We start from the raw sequence: 26972 nt of genomic DNA on the forward strand, positions 1-26972 counted from the left end.
TTACAATGTTAAATTTGAATATTTCTTCATTGAAGCATTTACTCTGGGTTTTTATCCCCGACGAAGGCATCAATCTGTTACAACTTTGTCCATGGTTTTTCGTGAAATAGAACTGGGGCAGAGTGGAAATTTCCAGTGGCCGCTCTATGACCTGATAGATGAATCGAGAAAACAATTATCGCATCTTAATTATTTTTCATCCAAATTTAGTGCCAACTGCCCACGCTACCGCTCTTCTGATGATCCTGATTGGCAAAAAGGGTTACTTCACCTGAAAGTTCCCATTGCAATTTGACGATGTTACCTGGTCCAAAGAACTGTCCTTTAAAATAACTCTACCATATATACAGTTGATGGTTTGCTTTGCAATACCACTAAGCCGCAGTTACGGATTTACCAAATTGACAGATGTGATGTGACTTCCGTTCAAATTACGACCTTTAAACAAGGGGACAAAATCTACGAGGTCGTGACCTCAAAAGACTGAGAGATGAGCCACGTTAAATTTTAACCTTTGTAGGCTGTGTCCAATACCACTGGGCACACACAATTCATTCAGTCCCAGAGACTTGTCGCATGCGAAACGCTGGCAATTTCTACATCATTCTTTCCGAATAAGTTTATGTTGTGCAATCATGGCAAGCTCTGAAATTGAGACAATAGACATTGTGGTCATCTTTGTGTACCTGGGAATCATCTTCGTCGTTGGCATGGCTGTAAGTAATACAATTATCAGTTTATGTGGTTGGGGATGTATCTTATACCTTATTTGAGATTACAGATATAACATAAGGTTATGGCTTATCCATTTAATACGCCAATGAATGGCAACAAAGGGTCAATTAAATTTCAACTTTGACACGTTACTTCAAAATTACAATTACGTAGATTATGTACAAATGAATATTTCATATATTGTTTTCAGTAAGTTCCATTTACTCTGCAATACAATTGCGGAAAAATTCGCTGCCCTTTTCGGCACGCTATTGTGTTTGTGAATCTTGAACTTTGCTATGCGGTGCGGCAGTACACAATTACAGTCGGGTTCAGTTTGATGTTGAACATGCTATTGGGAAAATACTTTGCTGTAATACATCATAGTGGCCCAAATTATACAGTGTAAACAAGGTAGCCCTTTATCAAATAAAAATATTTTTATAACAGCTCCAATATTTTGCCCGAATGATGAACCTTAGAAAAAATGTATTGGTTAGGGAGCGTTCAGTTATTATGGCCGGGGGTGGGCCGGCAAAATCCAGGGGGGTCACCTCAAATTTGAAAACTGTAAAGGGGGGGGATCATGTATTTTTCAAACAGCTCAGAGGGGGGTCACTTAATTTTCATAAGTATCCGTCCCGTCAAAAAGCAGTTTCAGTGTTCAGAAATATTCTGGGAGATAAAAATGATTCATTGCATGATTTCATTCTCTGAAGTTATTCACCTGTAAATCTGAACAAAAGTATAATTATCTTACATGAACATCTTTACTTGACAACTCTGAGGCTTGTCTTATTGTAAATCAAGCTCACTGCACTGAAAGCGATGAACAATTCCTATTACTTACATATTAGAGATATAGCAAGTTTTGTCAGGGAAATTATTTAACAGTTACCTGTACTGAGACTACTAGTACCATGAAAAGTTAAATAATACTTTAGGTGAAATTCCAATATCATAATTGTTGTCCACATCTGAACTTTTAAATACCCTATTTGAATCAAGTACATTTGTATCAATTATCAAACACCTATAAAAGCACAAATTAATTTAGTTTAGCATTGTAAAAAAATTATTCTTAGTTTTCTCATAGACTCCAAAGTATAGTGAAACAACATTTCGGTGAAATTCCAAAATCCAATTTCTTGCACACATATCAACCTTTAACCATCCTAGGCTAACTAAGTACTTTAAAATGAATTATCAAATGTCTATAAATACACAGATTTTGATAGTTTTGTATTGGAAAAAATTATTCATTTTCCTCATAGACTCCCATGTACAGTGAATCTACATTTTGGTATAATTCCAAAATCCAATTTCTATTCTGGCGAACACATCCATTTGTTACCGCCCGAATCTAATCTAGTACATTGATATCAATAATCGAGAGTACATAAATACATGGGTTTACCTATTTTTGTATTGGAAAAAATTATTCATACTTTCCTCATAGACTCCCATGTATAGTGGATGAACATTTTCAGTGAAGTTCCATAATCAGATTTCTTGTACACATAATATGCACCTTTAACTATCATATTCTAATCAAGTAAAATTATGTTAATTATTGAACATCTGTATATGCACAAGTATACCAAGTTTTTCATTGGAAAAAGTATAAATTGTTCATTTAATATGCAAATTAGGAATTGGCTGAAGAGAAAATGCTTAATAAGTTTCAATAATATTGTATTATAGTGTCTTTAATGTACATAGCAAGTTTCATCGATTTTGATCAAGTCAATTCAGATAAATATCCCTAATTATGAAAATTCATTTGATATGCAAATTAGGAATTGGCTGAAGTAAAATGTTTTTTTGATTTTCAATAATATTATATCACAGTATCTTTGATGTATATAGCAAGTTTCAACAACTACAATCAAGTTAATTCAGATATATATCCCTATTTGGAAGTTTATAAATATGCAAATTCGGAATTGGCTGAAGTAAAAATGTTTAATGACTTTCAAAAATGTTGTATCATAGTAGCTTCAATACATGTAGCAAGTTTCATCAACTTTGGTCCAGTCAATTTAAATATATATCTCTAATTAGCAAAGTTCATTAAACATGTAAATTTGGAATTGGCTGCAGTTAAAACGCTTAATGACTTTCAATAATGTTACATCATAGTATCTTTAATATACATACAAAGTTTGGTCGATTTTGATTGAGTCAAATCAGACATATATCGCTAATTAGGAAAGTTCATTAAATATGCAAATTAGCAACTATCTTTCATGTCACCCTTTAATGGTTCCCACTGCTGATATATCTTGGTGTGATCAACATTTGTAGCAATCTCATCCAATTGTGTGAGTCGTTTTTAATGAATATCCGTTTTTTCTAAAATCATTAATTATGCAAATAAGCAAAAAGTATGCAAGCCACACCTACCAAAAAACTAATCAGTTCAAGGGAACAAAGTTCCCCTTCTTTATGGAGCAATTACATGTCTCAGAGTTAGGTGGCCAAAGCCATTGCTGGTTGAGCCGGTGTTTAAAGATGAATACGAAAATGTGTTTTTAGCTACTATAGTCTATAGAAGCTATTGGGATGGGTATCCGTCCGGCGTCTGTCGTCAGTCTGTATGTATGTATGTATGTATGTATGTATGTATGTATGTATGTCCGTTTGTGAGGCGTCCGTCCACTCAAATATCTTGAGAACCGCAGTACTTACTGATTTGATATTTGTTGTGTAATGAAAAATACGATTTTGAGAAGCTATTTTTTTTTAATTTTTTGATATTGTTGAAAATAGGCAAATTCATGCCAAAAAAGGTGTTTTTGGTAAAAAATCTTCTTCTTCATAACCGCTGGTCAGACAGCTTTGGTATACAGGTCCCTAGGGATAACCCAACTTAGATTTGTTCAAATTGTGATGAAATATGCAAATGTGTATTTTTAAGGAATTTTTTTGTCATTTTTGGTCAAAATTTGACTTACATTGTATGTAATTCTTGTACTGTATAAACCCTATCAATTCACCCAGAAAAAAATAATTAATATGATTTTAAATAATTGAATTAATTAGGAAATCATCAAAGCCAAAATAATTTTAGTGTGGAATTATCAGAAAGTTCAACTTTTTTTGACAGTTCATAGTGAAATGCTTACAATCTTGGAGGATTAAAACATGTAAAGGCAACTTTCCTGAATCCCAACTTTGATATATTCTGAACCACCATTTATGTTATCTAAAAGAAATTGCTCATAATAGTTTGTCATGATAGGGTGGTCAAATAAATAGAGATAGAGAAAGTTCTAATTTTCATTTATGGTTGACTTGGTAAGGATAAAATAAGATTACTTTTTGAGGAAAAAATAGAGTGGTCAATTAAAAGAGTGTCAAAGTGATAGGGTTTTTATGGTAAAGCTGGGCTGTAAGATTCCTCATGTGCTATTTATAGCAATTATGCAATCTGTGTAAACAGTGCAATGAAAGTGTAACATGATTCCTTATAATGCTTTTGATGACCTTGAACTTCTTAAGTTACAAACATTTGTCTCTTCAGTGTGCTTTCTCTGAGTACATACAGTCTCAACTTATTCAACAGAACTTACTTACAATGTTAATTTGAAAGTTAAAATGTGCTTGGTTAATAGGATGAAAATACTGATATTAAAAGATTATAACCAGCTCAAGATCTTTATAACCTGACAGATATGCTGTTTTATTATGACGTAAATCTTGATTTAAGCAAGTCTTGTTTACTTTAATTAGAATGTAAATAACTCTCGTTATTTGCTATTATAGACTAATATAGTCTGATGAAATATGCAAATCTGTATTTTTACGGAATTTTTTTCCACTTTTGGTCAGGCCATCCTGAAATGAGCTATTAAAGATATCCACCTTCTTCATCAATACATGTGTCACAAAAGGTTATTCTCTACATAACACAGCAGAGCTCTGTCAACTGTTGAGTCGCTTGTTTTTTCAAAACTGCTGGTCAGACAGCTTTAATATTTGGTTTACGTGTCCCTAGGATGACCTTAGTGAGATAATTTCATACAGTCAGGAAATACTTAATTTTGTATCCATGTCTATAGTAGCTTCATGTCTTTGGCCCTATGTTTTAATTGTAACTTTCGACCTTCCCACAAAGTTTACCAGGGAGAGCATCAGAAACGCCATTTACACTAAAGAGGAATTAAGTCCAATTAATGAATGCTATTATGAAAGAGAATACGACTTTACTGGACCATGGTCTACCACATATAGCCTACCATTTAATGTAGCCATAGGCACAAAACACGTGAATTCCAGTTTAAACTTCTTCATCATATTCTGTACACAAACTACGATCTATCCAGAAGAGGCATGGACCAATCACGGGCACCGCTCTGTTCATTCTGCCAAAACAGCAACGAGACACTAGATCATCTTTTCTACACCTGTAAATTCACTGAGACCTTCTGGAACAAGTTTCACATTTTCGAGGAATCTCTCAGTTTGTTCACTAGACATAACTTAAATGAAGTGCTCTTTGGTGTTGACGGTTACTCTGACATTCATAATCACTTGCTACTGTTAGCCAAAAGATACATGTATGCCATGAAAATGAAACAGAGTAAACCACACTTTGCAGCTTTTATGTTGCAAGTGAAATTCAACTACCATCTAGAGTAGGAAGTAGCTCTGGAAAAACACAAATTAGAGAGACATTGCAGCAAATGGATTTCAATTTTACACAAAATTGTAGATAACTAAGCATTGTACTTCATTTTGATTTCAGTAACTGTTACTAAAGAAAATGTTACCAATAAAACAACTTTTTACCCTTTCACCCCCAGTTCCCTGTATACAGGTCCAACTTTACCATAGAAAACAATGGATTTGGGACAAACCATGGTGGTGAAAGGGTTAAATACAAAAAACCAGATATGAACTGAAAATGCTCACGTGTTTAATTATATGTTGCAGTTATGTGTAAATTTGAACCTTTGCCACATGTTTGCAACTTCATTGAAAGTGTTATGATCAACATAATGAATAATATTCACCACAGATTAATTTTAAATCCAAGTTATCCCCAATCAGGAAAGTTCATTAAAATATGCAAATTAGGAATTGACTGAAATGTTCTCATTAAATATGCAAATTATGAATTGGCTGAAGTAAAAATGTTAAATGACTTTCAATGATGTCGTATCATAGTATCTTTAATGTACAAAGCTGTTCGTCAACTTTGGTCTAGTCAAGACAGATAAATATCCTTAATTAGGAAAATTCATTAAATTTGCAAATACGGAATCGGCTAAAGTAAAAATGCTTAATGACTTTTAATGCTGTATCATTGTATCTTTAAAGTATATAGCAAGTTTTGTCAAATTTGGTCTAGTCAATACAGATAAATATCCCTAATTAGGACAGTTCATTATATATGCAAATTAGGCATTGGCTGAAGTAAACAATGACTTTTAATAATGTTGTTTTATAGTATCTTCAATATATGTTGCAAGATTCATCAACTTCGGTCGAATCAATTCAGATATATACCCCTAATTAGTGAAGTTCATCAAATATGTAAATAAGGAATTGGCTGAAGTAAAACTGCTCAATGATTTTCAATAATGTTATATCATAGTATCTCCAATGTACATAGCAAGTTTCATCAACTTTGGTTGGCAAGAACTGATTAGTTTTTGGTGGGTGCTGCTTGCTTACTTTTTGCTCATTTGCATAATTAATGATTTTAGAAAAAACGGATATACATTGAGAACGACTGCACACAATTTGATGAGATTTGCTACAAATGTTGATCACATCAAGATATATCAGCTGTGAAAATTATTAAAGGGGTGACGTGAAAGATAGTTGCTAATTTGCATATTTAATGACATTTCCTAATTAGGCCTATATGTCTGAATTTACTCGATCAAAACTGACGAAAATCGGTATGCATATTGAAGATACTATGATTTAACATTATTGAAAGTCATTAAGCATTTCTACATCATCCAAATCCTAATTTGCATATTTAATGACCTTTTGAAATTAAGGATATATATTTGAATTTACATGACCAAAATTGATGAAACTTGCTATGTACATTAAAGATATTATGATAGAACATTATTAAATATCATTAAAAATTTTACTTCAGCCAAATACTTATTTGCATATTTAATAAGCTTTCCTAATTAGATATGTAAATCTGAATGGACTTGACCAAAATTGATGAAACTTGCTATGTACATTGAAGATACTATGATATAATATTGTTGAAAGTCATTAAGCATTTTACTTCAGCCAAATCCTAATTTGCATATTTAATGACCTTTTGAAATTACCGGTAAGGATATATATTTTGAATTTACATGACCAACATTGATGAAACTTGCTATGTACATTAAAGACACTATGATAGAACATTATTAAATATCATTAAGCATTTTACTTCAGCCAATTCCTAATTTGCATATTTTATGAACTTTCCTAATCAGAGGTATGTATCTGAATTGACGAGACTAAAGTTGACAAAACTGGCTATGTACATTAAAGATACTATGATAGAACATTATTGAAAGTCATTAAGCATTTGAACTTTAGCCAATTCCTTATTTGCATATTTAATGAACTTTCATAATCAGGGATATTTATCTGTATTGACTAGACCAAAGTTGACGAAACTTGCTATGTACATTAAAGATACTATGATACGACGTTTCTGAAAGTCAATGAGCATTTTTACTTCATCCAGCTCCTAATTTGCATATTTAATGAATTTTTGAAATTAGGGATATATATTTGAATTTACATGACCAAAATTGATGAAACTTGCTATGTACATTAAAGATACTATTATGTAGTCTAACATTATTGCAAGGCATTAGCATTTTTCTTTCAGCCAGTTCCTAATTTGTGTATTTAATGAACTTTCCTAATTAGGGATATATACTTGGATTTATTTGATTAAAGTTGGCATAACATGCTATGTATATTGATGATTATACCAGGTTATACCAATATTGAAAGTCATTTCGCACTTAAGTTTTCATGTCAGCTAATTAATAGTTTGCATATCTAATGAGCTTTCAAAGTTTGGAATATATAGCTTGAAGGACTTGACCAAAGGCAATTACACTTGCTATATAAAGTGGTGAGACAATGACAGCAGTCAAAGAAATTAATTATTTCTATTTCAGCTAATTGCGTATTTGATACTTAATGACCTATAGAGTTTAATCATTATGGTGATCATAATACTTTCAATGAAGTTGCAAACATATGGCAAAGGTTCAAATTTACACATAACTGCAATATATAATGAGACACGTGAGCATTTACAGTTCATATCTGGTTCATATTGGTAGTTATTTGTCGTCAGTGGGTGGGGAACTTTGGCAGGGAAATATCATGCTTGAACTATGGTCAACTAGGGCATAAAGCGCAGAGGGCAGTCAGCAAGTAGAGTGGGTGATTTGTTTTGGGGATCAAGCACGACAAAACAATGTTGATATGAGAGGGCAGGTAGTGGGAACTTTGATAAGAGGGGAAACACAGCAGGTTAGATGGAAATTCAATTGTGACATCTGGAGAAAAAGACGTTTTGAAATCATAGCGGTTGGCACTTCCCACTTTAATACTGTACCAAAAATAATATATATTATATAATATATAAACAAAACTTTTCCTCATCCACTGACATAAAAGAGATGCAATCTTCCCAACTCGTTGATAGAACAAATGAAATGCCCTCTAGCCACCAAACCACTTACAAACACCTTTCCACACAAACATCCTCATTGGATGCCCTTGATTATATATGATCACATATGAATATAATGTCATTAATACTTTCTCCATATAGACAACATGCCGTCCAAATCGTGGCACGTCATCGGGATATTTCTTGGCTGGAAGAAACATGATGTGGTTTTTGGTAAGTTATTATAGAAAGTTTACATGTCAGTTTTCTGAATCCTACAACTGAAGTAAATAAGCTGAAAAGTATCTTATTTGCTGTCAGTTTTTTGTAAATTGCCAGTTTGTTTTGCAAAGTTTCTGGAATTTCTGTTTAAGTTTTTCCAAAAGGACAAAACAACAAGCTCAAACGTCTCAGAGTTAGGAACAGTATAATTCATAAATAGTCAAGAAAAATATTACTTGTCCAAAATATAATTTCATTTGGGTAATATTCTAATATTGCTATAGTCAACATTATCACAAAATTTCTGAACTTAAATAAAAAATATTGTGGTATTGTCATTTACAAATTACATGTCCTGTAATTTGAGTAAAATATAATATCAACATAATATATATGTATAGGAATATATCTGATCACCAGAATGAACATTTGATTTGTGGGCATTCTGGGGTCTTCACACATAAACAAAAATGTTATGCTGCTGGGAGTTATTTTATTTTTATCAATTGCTTTTATGACTGACAGATTGAAAATGACAGGTACTACATGTGGAGTGGGATGTGTTCACTCCATTCCAAAAAGATGACTGCACTTCTTGGTTCTGAGTGGTGTAATTCAATCAATAAGTGTGAAGATACGCAAAAAATTACCAGGATTGTGGATTATTAGACTTGAACCTTGATCAGTACGAAGATTAAGAAAGATTGATGTAGCTTCCTTTGATAGAACAATACTCATGCTGGTACATATCAGACCTGCTCCTGCCTGTAAATCAGACCTGATCCATCTCAATGATTCACCCAGAGTTCTTCAATCTAATGACAAAATTCTGCCTCACGCACCAACACAAAACATATGGCAATTGTGTGTTCTCACATTTGGCCCCTCACCTGGAATAATGTCCCAATGGAAGTGCACCAGTCACCCACTCTTGATGCTTTCAAGGAGAACATTAAAACTTTTCTGTTTTGTAAAGCATACTGAACAACAGTGACTCAGTAAAGTGCCATTAAACACAACTGTGTTTTGCAGTTTTGCGCTTAGAAATTCATTTGATTGATTGATTGATTGACCTATGACAACAAAGCAACTTTGTAAATTATATGCAAAAGACAAATATTGTAACTATGATGTGTACTGTGCTCTTTGAACTATTTCATGATAAAAACATCAACATTTTTAGAAAGTTGTTGATACTGAATGTCCTTGTCACTTTTCAGGTTGGTGCTTCACTATTTGCAAGTAACATTGGCAGTTATCATTTTGTTGGCCTGGCAGGCTCAGGAGCTGCTGCAGGATGGGGTGCTGGAGCTTATGAATTTAATGTAGGAATTATTTTGTATCCAGATTTTGCTTTTAATCACATATAATTATCACATGTGATAGTTCTTATAAGCTTTTCTTCCCTTTGTGATCATTGCACCACCAATCATTTATAGGGTATACATATTACATTGCAATGTGGCTCTACAATTATCTGGCAAAATGTCTTTCAAACTTTTATATATGTATATGTACTAAGTTGCAATGACACTTCTGTATGTAAATGTGAAGTTGTTTTCTGTTTGTCAATTTTACATCCACAGTTTGCAGATTTAATGTTGCCTGCAAGAAGAATACTGAAGTGTTGACTATCTTTAATTCTGTCCACTAGGCTCTTTATTTCTTACAACTGCTTGGCTGGATAATGTTGCCAGTCTACATTGCCAGTGCTGTTTTCACAATGCCAGAATATCTTGCAGCAAGATTTGGAAGACAAAGGCTTCGGATTTACTATTCTATTTTATCATTATTATTATATATATTCACTAAGATTTCGGTGAGCAAATTTTTTTTTTATTTTTTAGGAAGCCGTCATTGTTTACGACCTGGGGGTCACTCAAAAAATCGAAAACTTCAAGGGGAGTTCCTCAAAATGTAGCGAGGAAGAAGGGAGCTACTCAATTTTTTGTGCAAAATAACTTGAAACACCTCTCAGATTGCACCATTGAGCAAATCCATTTCTCAAAAATTTTCTATGCGAGGGGGGGATACTCCCCTCTTGTGCTCTTCCCCTGGGGTGTTCTAACAGTTTACTAGTAACCCTCTCAGATTGCACCAAAATGCACCATTGCACATATCAATTTCTCAAATTTTTCACAGGATCTAGGACAATATTGAACTGTTGTGAATTCATCCTTTATTATCATAGAAACATATTTTAATTGATTTCAGTTCAATAACCATTTTGACATTCAACCATACAAAATTCATTGTCATTGTTTGGTTGTTGAATATTGTTAGGAAATATATTCTTGTATAGTACAGTGTCTTACTATAGATACTCTGATAGCATTCCTTCTAAGACTAAGCTTTGAGGCACCGCTTCCTATCACTGTTTATTTTACCAACCAGAGATTCCATCTGCTAAGACAATATGTCTAATCCATCATGTGCCTTTCTCGTGACTCATAGACACTTTTCCCGCCAAAAGTGCTTTATCTACGGGAACCTCGCCTTCCCTAATCAGAGACTTTTCCACCCTCAACAGAGACACTTCACGTCACTGGACTCTATGTACGGTCTCTCACTGTCTATTATATTAGTATAGAATAAAGTAGTCATTTATAGTATTAGACGACTTCGTCTCCCGACTGCTTACTCAGACCTGGTCATATTCCACACATAATTTCTGGTGCCGAGACCAGGATTGCGAGACTACCTACTACAGCCTGAAGCATACTTTCAACGATGCCAAGAAACGGAAACTCCTCCGGGTCCTCCGGATCCAAGGAAACTGCAGAGCTGGAATACCAAAGAAATGGAAGACGCGATCGGATAACAACACTTCTGAAGCAAGCGGACAACATAACCTCCAAGGAAAACCCCACAAAAGAAGAAATTGAAGCACTTTCCAAAGTCACCAACAACATCTCGAACAAGCTAGAAATCATCAAGAAATTGGACGACGAAATTTCTTCACACATCAAAAACAACAACGAAAAGTTACAAGAAGAGTTTCAAGCAGCAGACGAATACGAAGATCTCATCACCAGTAAGTTGAAGCTTTATAGACAATTTATTGGAGAACATACTGACGAGCCGACTAGTTCGAATGTTTCGTCGACTTCGTCGCCGGCGCCAAGTTCTGCGCCCGTTTTTAGACACAAGGGAAATCATCTGCCGAAACTAACTCTTGAAAAATTTGACGGTGAAATCATGAAATGGCCAAGCTTTATCGATAACTTCATGTCTCTCATACATGAAGACGCCTCGCTAAATGACACCGAGCGACTTCGGTATTTGAGAGCAAACCTCGTCGGTCCTCACGCCAAGGTAGTAGACGGACTGAGATCAAAAAAGAAAAGTTACGGTGACGCGATAAATATGGCAGACAAGAAGAAATACGCAGAGCTTACGTCAAAGCTTTTACAAATTGGAAACCCCGCTTACACTGTTGAAAGTTTGACCGCATTTCACAATAAGTTAGAAACGTACGTTCGCCATCTTGAACAGTTAGACGTTCCACAAGAAAGATTCGAATGGTGATCTTAATCATAGTGTTGGAAAAACTTCCGCCCAATCTACTGACGCTGCTTCAACGTCCATTAGAGGATGAACTATTTCACACGTTCAAACAATTTCGCGAGGCTCTCAAACGCGAGATAGGATAATGTCTTCCAACAATCGTGCTGCTGAATTGGACGAATCAATTCAGTCTTCAATGCCTAGTACCGCCGCCTTTTACTCAAGTACCGCGACTAACTCAGCCGCGCGTCGCCCTACTCAACGGAAGGAAAAGAGTTGCGCCTTTTGCCGAGGACCACACTATCCGAACGATTGCACTGTGGTCACCGATTCTTCTGAAACGACACGATATTGTCAAACAAAACCGGCTGTGTTTCAATTGCCTCGGGAAACACAGAGTCAGCGACTGTAAGTCCAAAGGAAAATGCCGCAAATGTGATAGAAAGCATCACACTTCACTCTGTAAATCGACCAGGGATCCACCTCTACGACTTCGGAAACTTCACGCGATCCTCCCCCTACTCAACATAACGCTGATGCTTCGCCTCAACCCGGTATCGCGAACGCTTCGCACCCTCAACCCGCCGCGGCAACTACTCAGGTACACTTCGCTACCTCGGATAAAGAATTAGAAACCGCTTTCTGAAAACCGCTGTGGTTCCTATCTCATCGGGACGGAAAACCGTCAACGCTGTTGTACTCATCGACGAGGTATCTGCTAAAGTGCGGGTTGCGGGTTGCGGGCTGTGGGTTGCGGGTTGCGGATTACGGGCTGCGGGTTTTTAGAATTATGGCTAGATTTCTATTGGCATTTAGTATATAAGAAATAAAACCTTTAGAAGGTGTCTATTATCAATAATCATGATCAGGTCTATCGTACAGTATCACTTTTCCTGCCAAGTCCATATTTCAACATCAGGTCAAGATGGTTAAAATTAATGAAACACAACCAGGGGTAGGAATGAAATAGGGGTAGGGAATAGAAACCACCCTGTTGACCACTGGAAACCAACCGTGGACCGGAAAATCCCGCGGTTGACAACTGGATCCCATAGCGGACCCTGTAGAACCACACTGTAGACCACTAAAATAGTGCTCATTGGCCACATGAGGGCGTGTTTTCAAGATGGCGACGTCTGATGATGACAGAAACTCCGCGCCCGGTAAGTGATTTTTCACCGATAAACTACTTATCAGATGAAAGTCTATACTTCAAATATGCCCCATCCAATGACAAAATGTCTCGAGAATACTCAGATCAAGTTTCGTTGGCCGATTCCGTTCTAATCAGAAGAAAATCGAATTCTTGTGTAGAAATAACAACACAGTTTCCTTGCGCCCATAACAGTAGCCTAGTAATGGCATATGTGTATGAGTACGATAGTGTCGAAATCACAACCCCTCATTTTGCTGCAGTTCCGTGGCCAACAACTTTACACGATGTGCGACGTGTGGACGAAAAAGTAGACCCCCTTTCCGCCCACACACTCATCGGGCCTGTGAATACATTGAAGTGGATTTAAACAGTGACAAAGTTCAGACAATGTTCAGACAGTTTAGACTATTTTAGGAAGTATAACTCACACATCCATGGACTATTGAATAATGGACTTTTCCACATGTTTTATGGAGTTGAACAAGAAACTGACACAACTACAGTGGGCAAATATACCAAAAAAATCATCAGCAGTTCCAACTAGTTTCCCTTGGATTTGAAACATTTGGCCCACTTTAATTGAAATGGCTGTTATTGTGGAAAAAAAGGGTGAAAGATTATTCAAAATATGAATGTTGATTTTATTATAATAAATATATGCAATGTTTGTGCCTTTCAGGTACAGTGTACAGTATCTATGGACAGTTAATATCACTGATGTATTTTTTTTAACAAAACAGATCCAGAGACTGCTGTATCCCTCTTTGATGTCATAGAAAATGCTGGTACAGTAACACCATTACACCCCAATCTACACATGATATCAAGTCATCTTATGATTCCTCTGATGCTGAGCTTGCCAAGACTGGAGACACTGATGCTGAAATACCTGAAGGAAGTGTCAGCGGCGAAATCCCTGCATCATCTCCAATCATTCCTAATATCTCAGAGGCTGCCACAGTCATCAAAGAGTTTTGCTGCAACTATGATGGGTGCACAAAGGTCTTCATAAGTAAGACTGGTCTCCGGAAACACACAAGACTTCATACTGGCAAATTCCCATTCACATGCAGAATTTGTGACAAAGGATTTTCTGAACGTGGGAGGCTGAAAGAACATTCTGTAAGGCACACAGATGTTCCCTTAAAAGTATGCAAAGTGTGTGGTTTTAAACCACGCACCTTTCACGGAGTGAAGTCCCACCAGGAGATTCATGGATCTGCAAAGTTTATGTGCCCAATTTGTTCAAAATCTCTTAAGTGTAAAACAGGTCTTCAGCAACATATCAGAGGTAGCCATGGCATAAATATATTTGCCAAGTTTGCAATAAAAAGTTTGGAATAAAATCTTGGTATGATTCACATATGATTATGCATTCAAAAGAAAAGCAGCATCAGTGTGAGCAATGCAATTACAAAACTGCCAGAAAAAAAAGACTTGAAGAACCATGCTAAGACCCATGACACGACAGCAATCTTTTTATATGAGTGTTGTGGCAAGAGCTTCAAACACAAACACAATTTGACTGCCCATAGAAAAAGAAAACCAAAAAAATGTTTGGAAAGCATCAATCAGCTATGGAATGATGTTGAAGACCACTAGCTTGATCAAACCAACAATATCTGTGTTATAAAGTGTTTTAGTTTTTGTTTCAATAATAAAGTAATAAAAAAGGTGGTAAGCACTATATCCTCCAAAAAGAGATCTATCGTGCCATAACCATCACTGACACACACACACACACACACACACACAAAGTAAATAAGGCAAGTCAGAACAATGGTTGTTTTATTGCAGTAAAAGGCATCCTTGCATTTTACATCACGTACCTTATTTGTTACATACATGTATAACAGTTTTCTTTATCAATGCAAATTATTTGTCCATTGCAGTTATTTATAGTGCCACACTGTTCTATTGTACTGTTCAATTCTAAGTAAGCCAATGAGTTTTGCTACTTTTCTTGAAATCTTGATTAAATTAACAGTAAGTTAATAACTACATTACATATAACTGGTATTTTTTAAATATACATGTTGTTCTAATTATGATCCCTCCTGTGTTCAAATACAAGTGCACTGACATGAATCTGTCTGTTTTAATAAATGTCACTGTGTCTTTGATATATCAATGGCTCTTAAAATTTAAGCTAAGTTTGAAGAATAGTGTCTTTACAGTCCCCAGTAACATCTATTTTTGACAATATTTTATAATAATATAAGATATAAGATAAATAGTGGTTGCTTTAACATACTTTTGGAAGTAGAAGAACATACAACTGACATGCATAACAAGTAAAACACAGGGCCAAAGTCCCTGAAGCTACTATAGACATGGATACAAAATTAAGTATTTCCTGACTGTATGAAATTATCTCACTAAGGTCATCACAGGGACATGTAAACCAAATATTAAAGCTGTCTGACCAGCGTTTTTGAAAAAAAAGCGACCCAACAGTTGATAGAGCTCTGCTGTGTTATGTAGAGAATAACTTTTGTGACACATGTATTGATGGAGAAGGTTGATATCTTTGATAGCTCATTTCAGGATGGCCTGACAAAAATCGGCAAAATTAGCTGCAAAATTACAAAATTGATGATTTCATCATAATTTCATTAAGATAAAGCCCAGGAACCTGTATACCAAATATCAAAGCTATCAGATGGGTAACTTTTGAGAAATAAATATTTGGACCAAAAATAACAAAAGAAGCCCCCGAAAGGCAATTTTGCTAATTTTGTCATAATTCTCAATGCTTTGTGTTGCTGCTCTTACCAAGTCTAATCAAGGGATTTAGCTTTGCCTCATTTATTTTGTGGTAGACGTGTACACCAGTAACACCTTTTGCAGGCTCACCAAAAGCAGAAATGCCAGTTGGTTTATGATCGGAAGTTAACGTTCTTCTTCTGAACTTGCTATCAAAAAGATGATCCTGTGAAAAAAAAGTTATACAATGTTGATATTATTTGTCACAGTGGAATTTAAAGTAGATTCCTTCAGTTCCCCAAAACAACAAAAAAACAACAAAAACAAAACAAAACAAAGAACAAAAAACTGTAATCCAAATCAAACTAACTTTGTTCAGGGATAATCTTGTGTAGCCAGGTAATGCTAAAGCAAATTCATCCAAATAATATGAGCAAAGAAAAGGTGATATCATGAGTGATCAAGGAAGTGAAGTATGTGTAGTTCTCTACATTTAAATCATCACATTATGTCAATTGTGTCACTCTATGAAAACCGGTGTCATTATCCCGAAGAAACATTGCCCCTTCTCATGCTGAAGAATTTCTACAGCCAAATAGAGGTAATTCCAGAATCAGAGTCATTTTTAAACCAACCAGGGCTTTCTGAGGTTTGCTTGGCTGTCAAAGCGAGTTGGGGATAGAAGAAGTGACATAAGATGTACACATTGCTGTGATACAGCTCGCCCATGCATTCTCGGACTTGGTTCAGTTCAAGATCGATGACAGGGTCTATTTCTACACAAGAATTCGATTTTCTTCTGATTAGAACGGAATCGGCCGACAAAACTTGATCTGAGTATTCTCGAGACATTTTGTCATTGGATGGGGCATATTTGAAGTATAGACTTTCATCTGATAAGTAGTTTATCGGTGAAAAATCACTTACCGGGCGCGGAGTTTCTGTCATCATCAGCCGTCGCCATCTTGAAAACACGCCCTCATGTGGCCAGTGAGCACTATTTTAGTGGTCTACCGTGTGGTTCTACAGGGTCCGCTATGGGATCCAGTTGTCAACCCGCGGGATTTTTCCGGTTCACGGTTGGTTTCCAGTGGTCAACAGGGTGGTTCTATTCCCTACCCCTATTTCATTCCTACCCCTGACAACTATATGGTGTATTTTAACATAATACTGTACATTTGAAGGCTGTTGAAAACATATGTGCTGTAAACTTGATTTTTTTGGACTAAAGAAGTGGGTGAAAATACGTCATGTTTCTGAATTCACCCTCGAATTTGTATCGGACTTATCAACTGCTTCATTCTTACGTGCCTTCGCCGTTTCGCTGCTCGACGCTCGCTCCCTTCGAAATGATCTCCGACAACGCTACTACGTATCTCTCTGCGGCTAATGAACTTCGCGAACTCTTCGACTCATCCCATGTAAATAATACATGGCTAACAACGCGTAGAATGGTCCTTTATTCCCAAAAGCGCTCCATGGTTTGTGGATTTTGGGAACGCATGATCGGACTGACAAAGAATATTATCAAAAGTATTAGGTCGTGCATTCATATCCTTCGATGAAATGAACACTATAATCACAGAGATAGACACTACGCTGAACGACCGCCCTATCACCTATCTGTCTTCAAATTCGGATGATGCGATATCGCTCACCCTTCGCATATGCTTCATGGTCGCGTCCTCACAAACGTGCCACGCCCACTTGTTGACGACACTGAAATTTCGGACCCATCATTCGGAAATGAAGATGACATGAGAAAACGCTATCTGCGCATTACTCAACTACAGGAACATTTCTGGCGCAGATGGACAACGGAATACTTGACTGCCTTACGTGAACACCACAAAATCCACGGTAAAACGGACAATGACATTCGAATTGGTGATGTTGTGCTTGTACACAGCGACACCTCACGCCGAATCAACTGGGAATTAGCCACATAGAAAAGCTAAACTACGGAAACGACGGCATCATTCGTTCTGCAGGAATCAGAACTGCTAATGGACACACAAACCGTCCCATCATCAAGCTGTACCCACTGGATATCAACGCCAACACAACACAACAAGCTACAGAGAACGACGATCACGTAAACACTACAGGTAACCAGGCAACCAGCAGCGAGAGACCACCGACCAGAACTGCAGCCGCTATAGCCTGTTGCAGAATTCAGGATTTAAACGATGTGTGAATTCTTGTTGCTGAACTCGTATATATCGGACTATATATTCTTATATATTGGACTTAATATTTACTCAATATTATTCCATAGAATAGCAATTCTTTTTCATTTATTGCACGTTTCACTACCAAATTTCTACTTAGTATTTACTTTCATTGAGATTTTGCAATCGTTTGGAACACTGCTAAATTTCCCGCCGGGGAGAATGTTAGGAAATATATTCTTGTATTACGTCACTATTAGTACAGTGTCTTACTATAGATACTCTGATAGCATTCCTTCTAAGACTAAGCTTTGAGGCACCGCTTCCTATCACTGTTTATTTTACCAACCAGAGATTCCATCTGCTAAGACAATATGTCTAATCCATCATGTGCCTTTCTCGTGACTCATAGACACTTTTCCCGCCAAAAGTGCTTTATCTACGGGAACCTCGCCTTCCCTAATCAGAGACTTTTCCACCCTCAACAGAGACACTTCACGTCACTGGACTCTATGTACGGTCTCTCACCCAAGTGTTATGCTTCACTGTATTAGCCACTGTCTATTATATTAGTATAGAATAAAATAGTCATTTATAGTATTAGACGACTTCGTCTCCCGACTGCTTACTCAGACCTGGTCATATTCCACACAAATATTGTGACTCAAACACTGATCATGCAAAAAATGTAATAAAAATATCAGTGTTCAATGTCATTTTCAAACAATTTTATCAACTGCAAAATTAAAAGAAGTCTTGATATAGCCAAAGCTGGAGGAAAATCCTCCAAGTTGTTTTGGAAAAATTTGAAAGGCCCAAAACAACCAGCCAGACAGGTGTGTATTTATGATACTCTAAACGGTAACAGACACATCACTAGTAATAAGACAAAAATAAGAGATAACATCAGGTATTATTGGAATACGCTAGGTAAAATGTATACAGCTTTAGATGCTACTGTAGATGACAGAAACATTTTTTGTGATCAAATTTTGCATGAGTTGAATTTAATAAGAGATTCAGACAAAAATGTTTCACATTGTAATGATGATTGTCCGGTGATTGACACCATTGAAATAACACAAGATGATGTAGAACAAGCAATTGCTCAATGCAAGAATGGCAAATCTTGTGGACCAGATGATATACCTAATGAATTCTTGAAAAAGGGTGGCAAAAGTTTGGCCCAGTCGTTGACCTACCTGTTTAATGCTCTAAAAAACTTGAGAAAAATTCCTGATGAATGGAAGCAAGGAACAGTTATACCATACACAAAAAGGGAGATTTGAAAGATTTGAACAACTATCGTGGCATAACTTTAAATTCTTGTGTTTCAAAACTATATTCAAAAATTATTGAAACAAAATTAAGAGGCTTTATTGAAAATAATAATATACTCGGAGAAATCCAGGGAGGTTTTCGAAGTAATAGACATTGTGAGGACAACATTTTTATTTTGAAGGGTATAGCTGCCTTGAGGAAGTCAATGAATAAGTCAACATATGTAGCTTTTTTAGACTTCTCCAAAGTGTTTGACCGGGTATAGCGTGATGGTCTGAGTGATTTTATGGAAAGTGGGGATAGGAGGGAATCTCTTGAAAATTATTGATGACATGTATGGTAAGGTGTTTACTAAAGTTAACTTTAATGACATTGAAACAGTTTATTTTGAAACTAATGAAGGAGTAAAACAAGGGTGTGTTCTCAGCCCTTTGCTTTTTTCAATTTATATATTAATGAATTTGCAAAATTGCTGAATGATTCAAATCTAGGTGTTCACATTGATAAGCAGTTGATACCAGGGCTTTTTTGGGCTGATGATGTTGCTTTGATAGCAAATAAACACAAAGATTTACAAACTCTTTTAAACATCGCTAACCTCATTTAAATGCAGGTAAAAAGAATTTCTCTTATCGCTAAGATAAATTCGTTTTACCTGCATTTAAATGAGGTTTTTTCTGAATTTGGTAACAGCACTGTTATAAATAAGTTCCACTCTGGGAGCTTGAATTTTAGATTCAATATTGTATTTAGCAATACCTTGTGGGAGATAAACCACAACTTGGGAGAAAATGTCTCAAAATTGACCAAGACATACATAAAAACTCTCTGGAATATGAGGAATACTGCCCTTAAAGACTCAACATTGATTTGTGTTTAAAGATGGACGCTTTTTTCCTTCGCGTCTTCTTGTTTGTGTGTGTTTGTTTTGTACTTAATGACACTGCTTTTTCTGCAGTTTTTGCTTTTTAAACTGTTTCAAAGGTAATTAAAAAAATAAATAAATATATAAAATAAATTAAGACACCTCTCAGATTGCACCATTACACACATTAATTTCTCAAATTTTTTTATTTCAAGCTCTCCACCTTAGGGTGTTCTAACACTTTTACTTAGTAAAAACCAAATTAAAAACACCTCTCAGATTGCACTGGACTGCACCATTGCACACATCAATTTCTCAAAATTGTCCATGCCAGATAGGGAACAGCCCCCTCTAACGCCTTTCCACTCAGCCTCTCACGTGTTCTCCTCCCTGTAATCTCAAATTCCGCCCAGTCAGATATCCTAGTGAAAACCCTGTCTTTATACCAATCCAAATAAAACAATACAACATGGTTGCATACTGGTTATAGCGTGAGCTTTTATATCTGCATTTTGTTGTCACTTTGAATTTCATTTTGATGGTTTCACCTTTTTCAACCATCATGAGATAACCGATGATAATCTAGCAGGGTACATCAGGATTGAAAGGTCTTTACTGTTGCTTTATTTTTGTAAATTATACAAATACATGTATTGGTATTTAACTTTTCTAAGGGGAGGTCAGTCAAAATTTCTGAATTAGGGAGGGGTAATACTCAAATTCATCATAGTTGGCAGGGCCGGGGTTACTGAAAATTTCGGAATTTCCGATGAAATTACTCAAAACTCCCCCCCCGGTCGTAAATAATGATAGCTCCCTTAAATGACACTGACATGTATGTCAAGATGTGATATACAAATAGATCAGCTTGTCATTAACTTCTCTAGACTTATCATTTTAACTTTAAATAGAAGTTGGCCCTCAATTACACTAGCAATATTATATATTATTGCCTGAATGCATGGTTTATGTGCCCCCGAGGAGGTGACAATTTGCCCGACACCCGGAGGGCACAATTGGTCTCCTGCTGCGAGGGCACATAAACCCATGTATTCAGGCAACAATATTTTTATTACATGCCTCTTTACAGTTAACTCTATATGACATTTAGTTACATGCAGGGCATTCTTAAACAATTTTACTATTATCAACAAGCATCAAACAGATTTTAACAAAAGCCAAAATAGCAGTGTGTGCATTGATATTTTACATCTAGCGTTAAGCCCCTACCTATAACATCAAAGGGCTTCACCGGACCAGAAACTATGGAAACTGGTCTGTACATCCTTCACACAGACTGCTAACTCCCTGCATGTTCCTATTCAGATCAATGCATTAATTTATACTGACATCAAGGCATGTAATAAGTTATACCAGTGACCCATTACAAAGGAGTCTTGATGCACTGTTTTCATTTGACCCTTGATCTAAAAGCTAAACAATCCATTTCCTGAGCACAGAATATGGTTTATTGTCTTTTCTTTCTTTAAATTAGATATCAATAATAAAATTGAAGGGAGTTTCAGGGGGATATATAGGTTTGGTCATGTCCGTGTGTCCGTGCATGTGTGGTGCATGCGTCCGTTCACGCAGATACCTCAGATGCCTGGAGCAATTTCATTCAAACTTGGTACAAGGATTGAACAATTATATGCATTTCGAAGATTAACATATAATTAGTATCTATTTGTTACATAAGAGAATTCCTTTGATTGACGCTTGTGTCACCAGGTGTTGAATGCATGTATATTGGTGTAAAGGTCTTTTGTCTTCAGTCTCGGTTGAAACTCCACGATGTCCACACGAGTATTTTGTATGTGTATGTTCTCTAAATCTTGTAATGCAGTTTTTCTGAAGCGGCTACACTAAATTCATGAAACTGTGTAAAGATGTTTGTCACACAGAGCTCTGATAGCACACAATGAGATATGTCAGTATTGCATCAATTAATTGCTAATTTGTACTATTTGATGAATTTTTGTCATTATAGGCTATGTCTAGAAATACTGCTGCAAATTTGATGAAACGTGGTACTGATCTTTAGCCCATAGTCACATATAAGTTTACAAAGAAACTTGCAGTGTCATGCAAATTAAGTGCTTATTTGCATATTTAATGAAATTTCCTAATTAGCAGACTATCTCCAGAACCACTGCATGAAATTTGATGAAACATGGTACAGAAGTTGATCACTTCAGTACTGAAATAATGTATGAAGATCATGTCAATTATTTAATAATTGCTAATTTGCAAATTTGATGGATTTTTGTAATTAGTGTGATATGTATAGAAATGTTGCATCAAATTTGATGAAACGTGGCACAGATGTTGATCTTTTGATGATGTAATTGCGTGCATTGATATGTAGTAGTATCATGTCAATTAACTTCTGATTTGCATATTTAATAAGTAATAGTAAGTAGACTGATATGTTAAAAATTATCAAATTTCATGAAACTTGGTACAGATGTTGAAGCTCACATTGCTTTAACATTGAATAAAGACAATGCAGTATCATGTTAATGAATATTTAATTTACATATGATATGGCCAGAAACACTTCATCCAATTACATGAAATTTTGTACAAATGTTGATCTCACAGTGTTGTAATACAAATCACTGACACTTGGCAGTATTGTTTGTGAAATGTGGTACACATGATAATCTGTCAGTGTTATAATAGAATGCAAAAATTTTTGGCAACATCTTGTCGATTAACTACTAATTGACTTATTGAATGACCTTAAGGGTGGCAGCCCACATTGCTTTTATGTTTTCACCAGCATGGAACTCATTCTTAATCTTAGACCCTATCCTCTCTCAGGACTTGTAATCAAATTACCCATTAACAAGTGGGGACTGTGTCATCAACAATGACTTGTTTCATTTTGATGCAGTTAAATGTGAAGAATGATAATGGATAAGTATTGGGGAAAAAATGTTTAGATTTATTTAATAGCAATTGTTATCTTCCCAGGTTGATTTATATTCAGGCGCAGTATTTGTACAAGAGACATTAAAATGGAATATTGTTGCTTCAATCACATTCTTACTTATTCTAACTGCTATCTACACTGTTCTAGGTAAGAGACTATTCAAAGTTTATTTTGATAAAGAGTAAGCAAGTATTCAGTAATATTTAAGTGGCTGTCACTATTAACTAATGCTTATATTCCCAGTGCCCCTCAGAAACATTAAAAGCAAAAGTATATTAAAGCCACAGTAGCTGTAACTTTTGATGATTATTTCACTATTTTTTGTCCTGTTCAATAACTTCTATTTCTTGTTCTATTCACTAAAACATGACCAAGTACCAAGTATTGAGTTTCTAAACAAAGTAAGCATGCTTGTAAAGTGCCATGTTTTTGTTGATATTTGACTTTTAGTCAGTTGTCAACAATAATATTGCTTGTAATGCATATATTGACTGTGGTGACAAGCTGAATCCTTGGCACATTAACATCATGCAGGGAGTAGAAGACACTGTAGGTAACACACAGAACAAAAATACTGGAAATATTTTCAAAAGTTACAGCTACTGTGCCTTTAAAATACTAATACGAAATATGTTATCATTAAAAATACAAGTTTTTATTTTACAATGACCAATCATGAGACTGTTGAAATGATGTTGTACAGTACTTTTTATGATTTAACCAAGTGGAAAAAAATTAAATGTTTTGTGAAATGGATCTTCAGTACCTAAACTAGAGACTTCAAAGTTTTTAAATGGTTATTTACTGTCGTATCCACTTACGAATGGATGATTAAATTGATCTAAATGTTCATACTTGTGTAATTGATTTGATAAAGTTGTTCCAAAATTTGCCTCAAGAGTTGCTGCAGTGACTTGTTGTAACTGCAGTGAGATCTTGCAATGATCCATAATAAACAGACTCCAGGAAGTACCGTGCACTTCATATATTCATATTACATTCCTTTACGGTCCAGAGTTCCACGGTATCATAGCTCAGTCAGAGTCAAGTTGTCATAAGACTATTGTCCTTACCTTTGCATGTTTTGAAGTTATTTGACAAAAAGTGTATGATCTGCACGAAACCAGAAGCTATAAGGGAGAAAGTTGTCTAACTGTGGGCTATCTGCAAAAGGTTTGTCAACACTTATGAACTGACATGAAGGAATTAGGGTACACAGCTATATCTAAAACAAGTATAGTGGAAGCAACTTGAACACTATCACCCATCTGTTGTTATTGCCACAACTTAATTACAAGTACTGATACTGCAGTAAATATTGGAACACCTTTACAAACAAATAACACAAGTGTGATAACATTTAGATCAATTTCATTGGCCATTCTCACTTTAATGGATCTATTGGTTTTCTTGACAGCTTTCATATTTTTTCTGCAAAAAATACTTGTCACATAGCTTTGAAATGTTCCCAATTTCCTCCAAAAATGAATGTAAGACAAACTTTTAATTTGGCGGTTGCTTGGTGCCTTTAGATGATTTCATTCATTCAGATTTGTGTAAAAAATTGTGAAATTTTCATACCGTTTGACCACATTTCTTGTCTCCAGCATTGCCAAAATTATTGTCTGATAGCTTCCAGATTGGTTAGTCAAGCTTGAGTCTGTGTCGACCAAATTGGAACACAGTGTATTTGACTCTTTGTTATTATGCTATGAATCAAAGTGCAGATACCATGAAAATTAGAACATAGAGTGAGTTAAATTATAAATAATTATTAAGTTTATACAAAGAAGCATGGAGAAAAATTGATCAGCTGAATTAAATTCATTTTGCTTTAATTCTAGGATATTATTTAGCATATACCGGTACTTCATAGGGATATGTGTGGATACCTGAAAATGTAATCTTAGATTGCAAGGTGAAAATTGATTCATATTGAAATACAGTTTGACTGTCTGTAATAAAATCATATTTTCTTAACCCTTTGCACCCTGACCCCCTGGTACTCTATGACGCCATCGGACATTTATGTCCGAGCCGGGCTCAAATTAAGGGTTAAACCAATTAACTTCTGTTTGTATTGCCTAGGTGGACTAGCAGCAGTTATCTGGACAGACACTGCCAACTTTATTGTCATGATGCTGGGAGGCATCATACTTATGATTATTGGTACGCTATTTACACTTATTAAACAGATTATTGACCAAAAATTGCCCATTGACCACATACAGATGAAAATGAATGGCCTATTGAGCAAATACAGATGACCGGCCCATTGACCACATATAACTGATCTCTAATTTTTCAACAGGACTTTAGTTTACAGCTAACAGCCATCTGACAAAATATACTATAGACTTTACTCGTGTCTGTGACTATATGTAACCAAACACTGTGGAAGATCTGACAAAAAACCCAAAGGTTACAAGACTCAGTGTTGTTGTGTGACCAGTGCCAGTCATCTGTTGAATTAAATTAAATGGTAGTTTAATTCTGTCAAGTCAGTTTCACTATAGTTGATATTCAACTTATTATTTTGCAACTTTAATGAAGTGAAAATGAACAAAGAGGAATAAAGTTTAATTCATTTTCTATCAGCATTTATAGAGGTTGGTGGGATGCAAGGAGTCTTAGAAGATTATCCGTGTGCTGTTCCAAATGAAACATTGTATAGAAATGATACATGTGGAATACCACGTGATGATTCCTTCAGAATGTTCCGCCATCCAGTCGGTTCAGATATGCCCTTTCCTGGTTTTGTACTTGGCCAATCGCCTGCCTCTATCTGGTATTGGTGTGCTGACCAGGTGAGCTTATCTGTTGCATTTACTGATCTCCAATAGTGATGATAAGGTTGCTTCAATCATCCATTTAGATCCATAAAGGAAGTTCTGGAACAGGATCCATGTGTTCCAATTTTTATGAGTTTACAAATGTTTTGAAGCATATAAGATTATCTGATGTGTGCACCAGTCAAGCATGATGATGGATAACAATATCAAGCCAATTCTAGCCAATGACTGCCATGTTCACAATGATGTAACAATGGCTTAAGACTTTCGTAAGGATGTAATTATGATAATGCTTGACTTGTCAGCAGCCTTTGATACTCTTCAACAGACCATGATATTGCTTCATAGAGTAGAATATCGTTTTGATGTATCCGGTCTAGCCCTACAGTGGCTCCGGTTATATTTGACATGTCATTTACGACGTGTTTCTATTAATTCCACCACTTTAGAAGCAGTTGTTTTACAGTGTGGGGTTGAAGATTCAGCTACTCAGGCCCATATACTTATTACATTGTACACTGTCCCTCTTGATGATATCATTTCCCCCATGGTTTAGAGTTCATGTTATATGCTGATGATTCTTCGGTTGTAGTTTGTAAGAATCCTGAAGATGTAAGGGCAGACCTTGAACAGTGTGTTGATGATATCCGTTGATGGATGATGTTGAACATGCTGATTCTGAATGATGGCAAGACAGAGATGGTTCAGTTTTCGTCGCGGTTTTGAAAAGATGGAACAAAACTTAAATCCCAGAGAATCAGCATGTTTGACATAATTCCACCAACATCAGCAAGAAACTTTGGAATCACGCTTGATTCCGATAGTTTCATGACATCAGTCAAGTTAATAGTATTAAATTTTGTAAATCTGCATTTTTCGCTTCACATAAAATTGGAAAAACTGATAACCTTATTGATGCAAAAAATGCAGAGAAATTAACATGCTTTTGTAACA

At 35.7% G+C, this 26972-nt stretch overlaps 1 protein-coding gene across 2 annotated transcripts in view; it reads left to right on the plus strand.

The window, feature by feature from the left end:
* The first annotated feature begins 306 nt into the window (after window positions 1–306).
* LOC139151024 (sodium/mannose cotransporter SLC5A10-like) overlaps window positions 307–26972 on the plus strand; it is a 43310-nt gene continuing 16644 nt past the window's right edge. The window contains exons 1-7 of one of the 2 annotated variants that reach the window (XM_070723545.1): window positions 308–716; window positions 8543–8614; window positions 9823–9927; window positions 10257–10421; window positions 23268–23373; window positions 25315–25395; window positions 25825–26033. In XM_070723545.1, the coding sequence (XP_070579646.1) occupies window positions 636–716; window positions 8543–8614; window positions 9823–9927; window positions 10257–10421; window positions 23268–23373; window positions 25315–25395; window positions 25825–26033 (819 nt within the window). In that variant the 5' untranslated portion in view covers window positions 308–635. Of the gene's footprint in view, window positions 717–8542; window positions 8615–9822; window positions 9928–10256; window positions 10422–23267; window positions 23374–25314; window positions 25396–25824; window positions 26034–26972 lie in introns of both variants that reach the window. The other variant, XM_070723552.1, reaches the window with a different exon arrangement.

Source organism: Ptychodera flava, chromosome 2, assembly GCF_041260155.1.
Source record: "Ptychodera flava strain L36383 chromosome 2, AS_Pfla_20210202, whole genome shotgun sequence".
NCBI lineage: Eukaryota > Metazoa > Hemichordata > Enteropneusta > Ptychoderidae > Ptychodera > Ptychodera flava.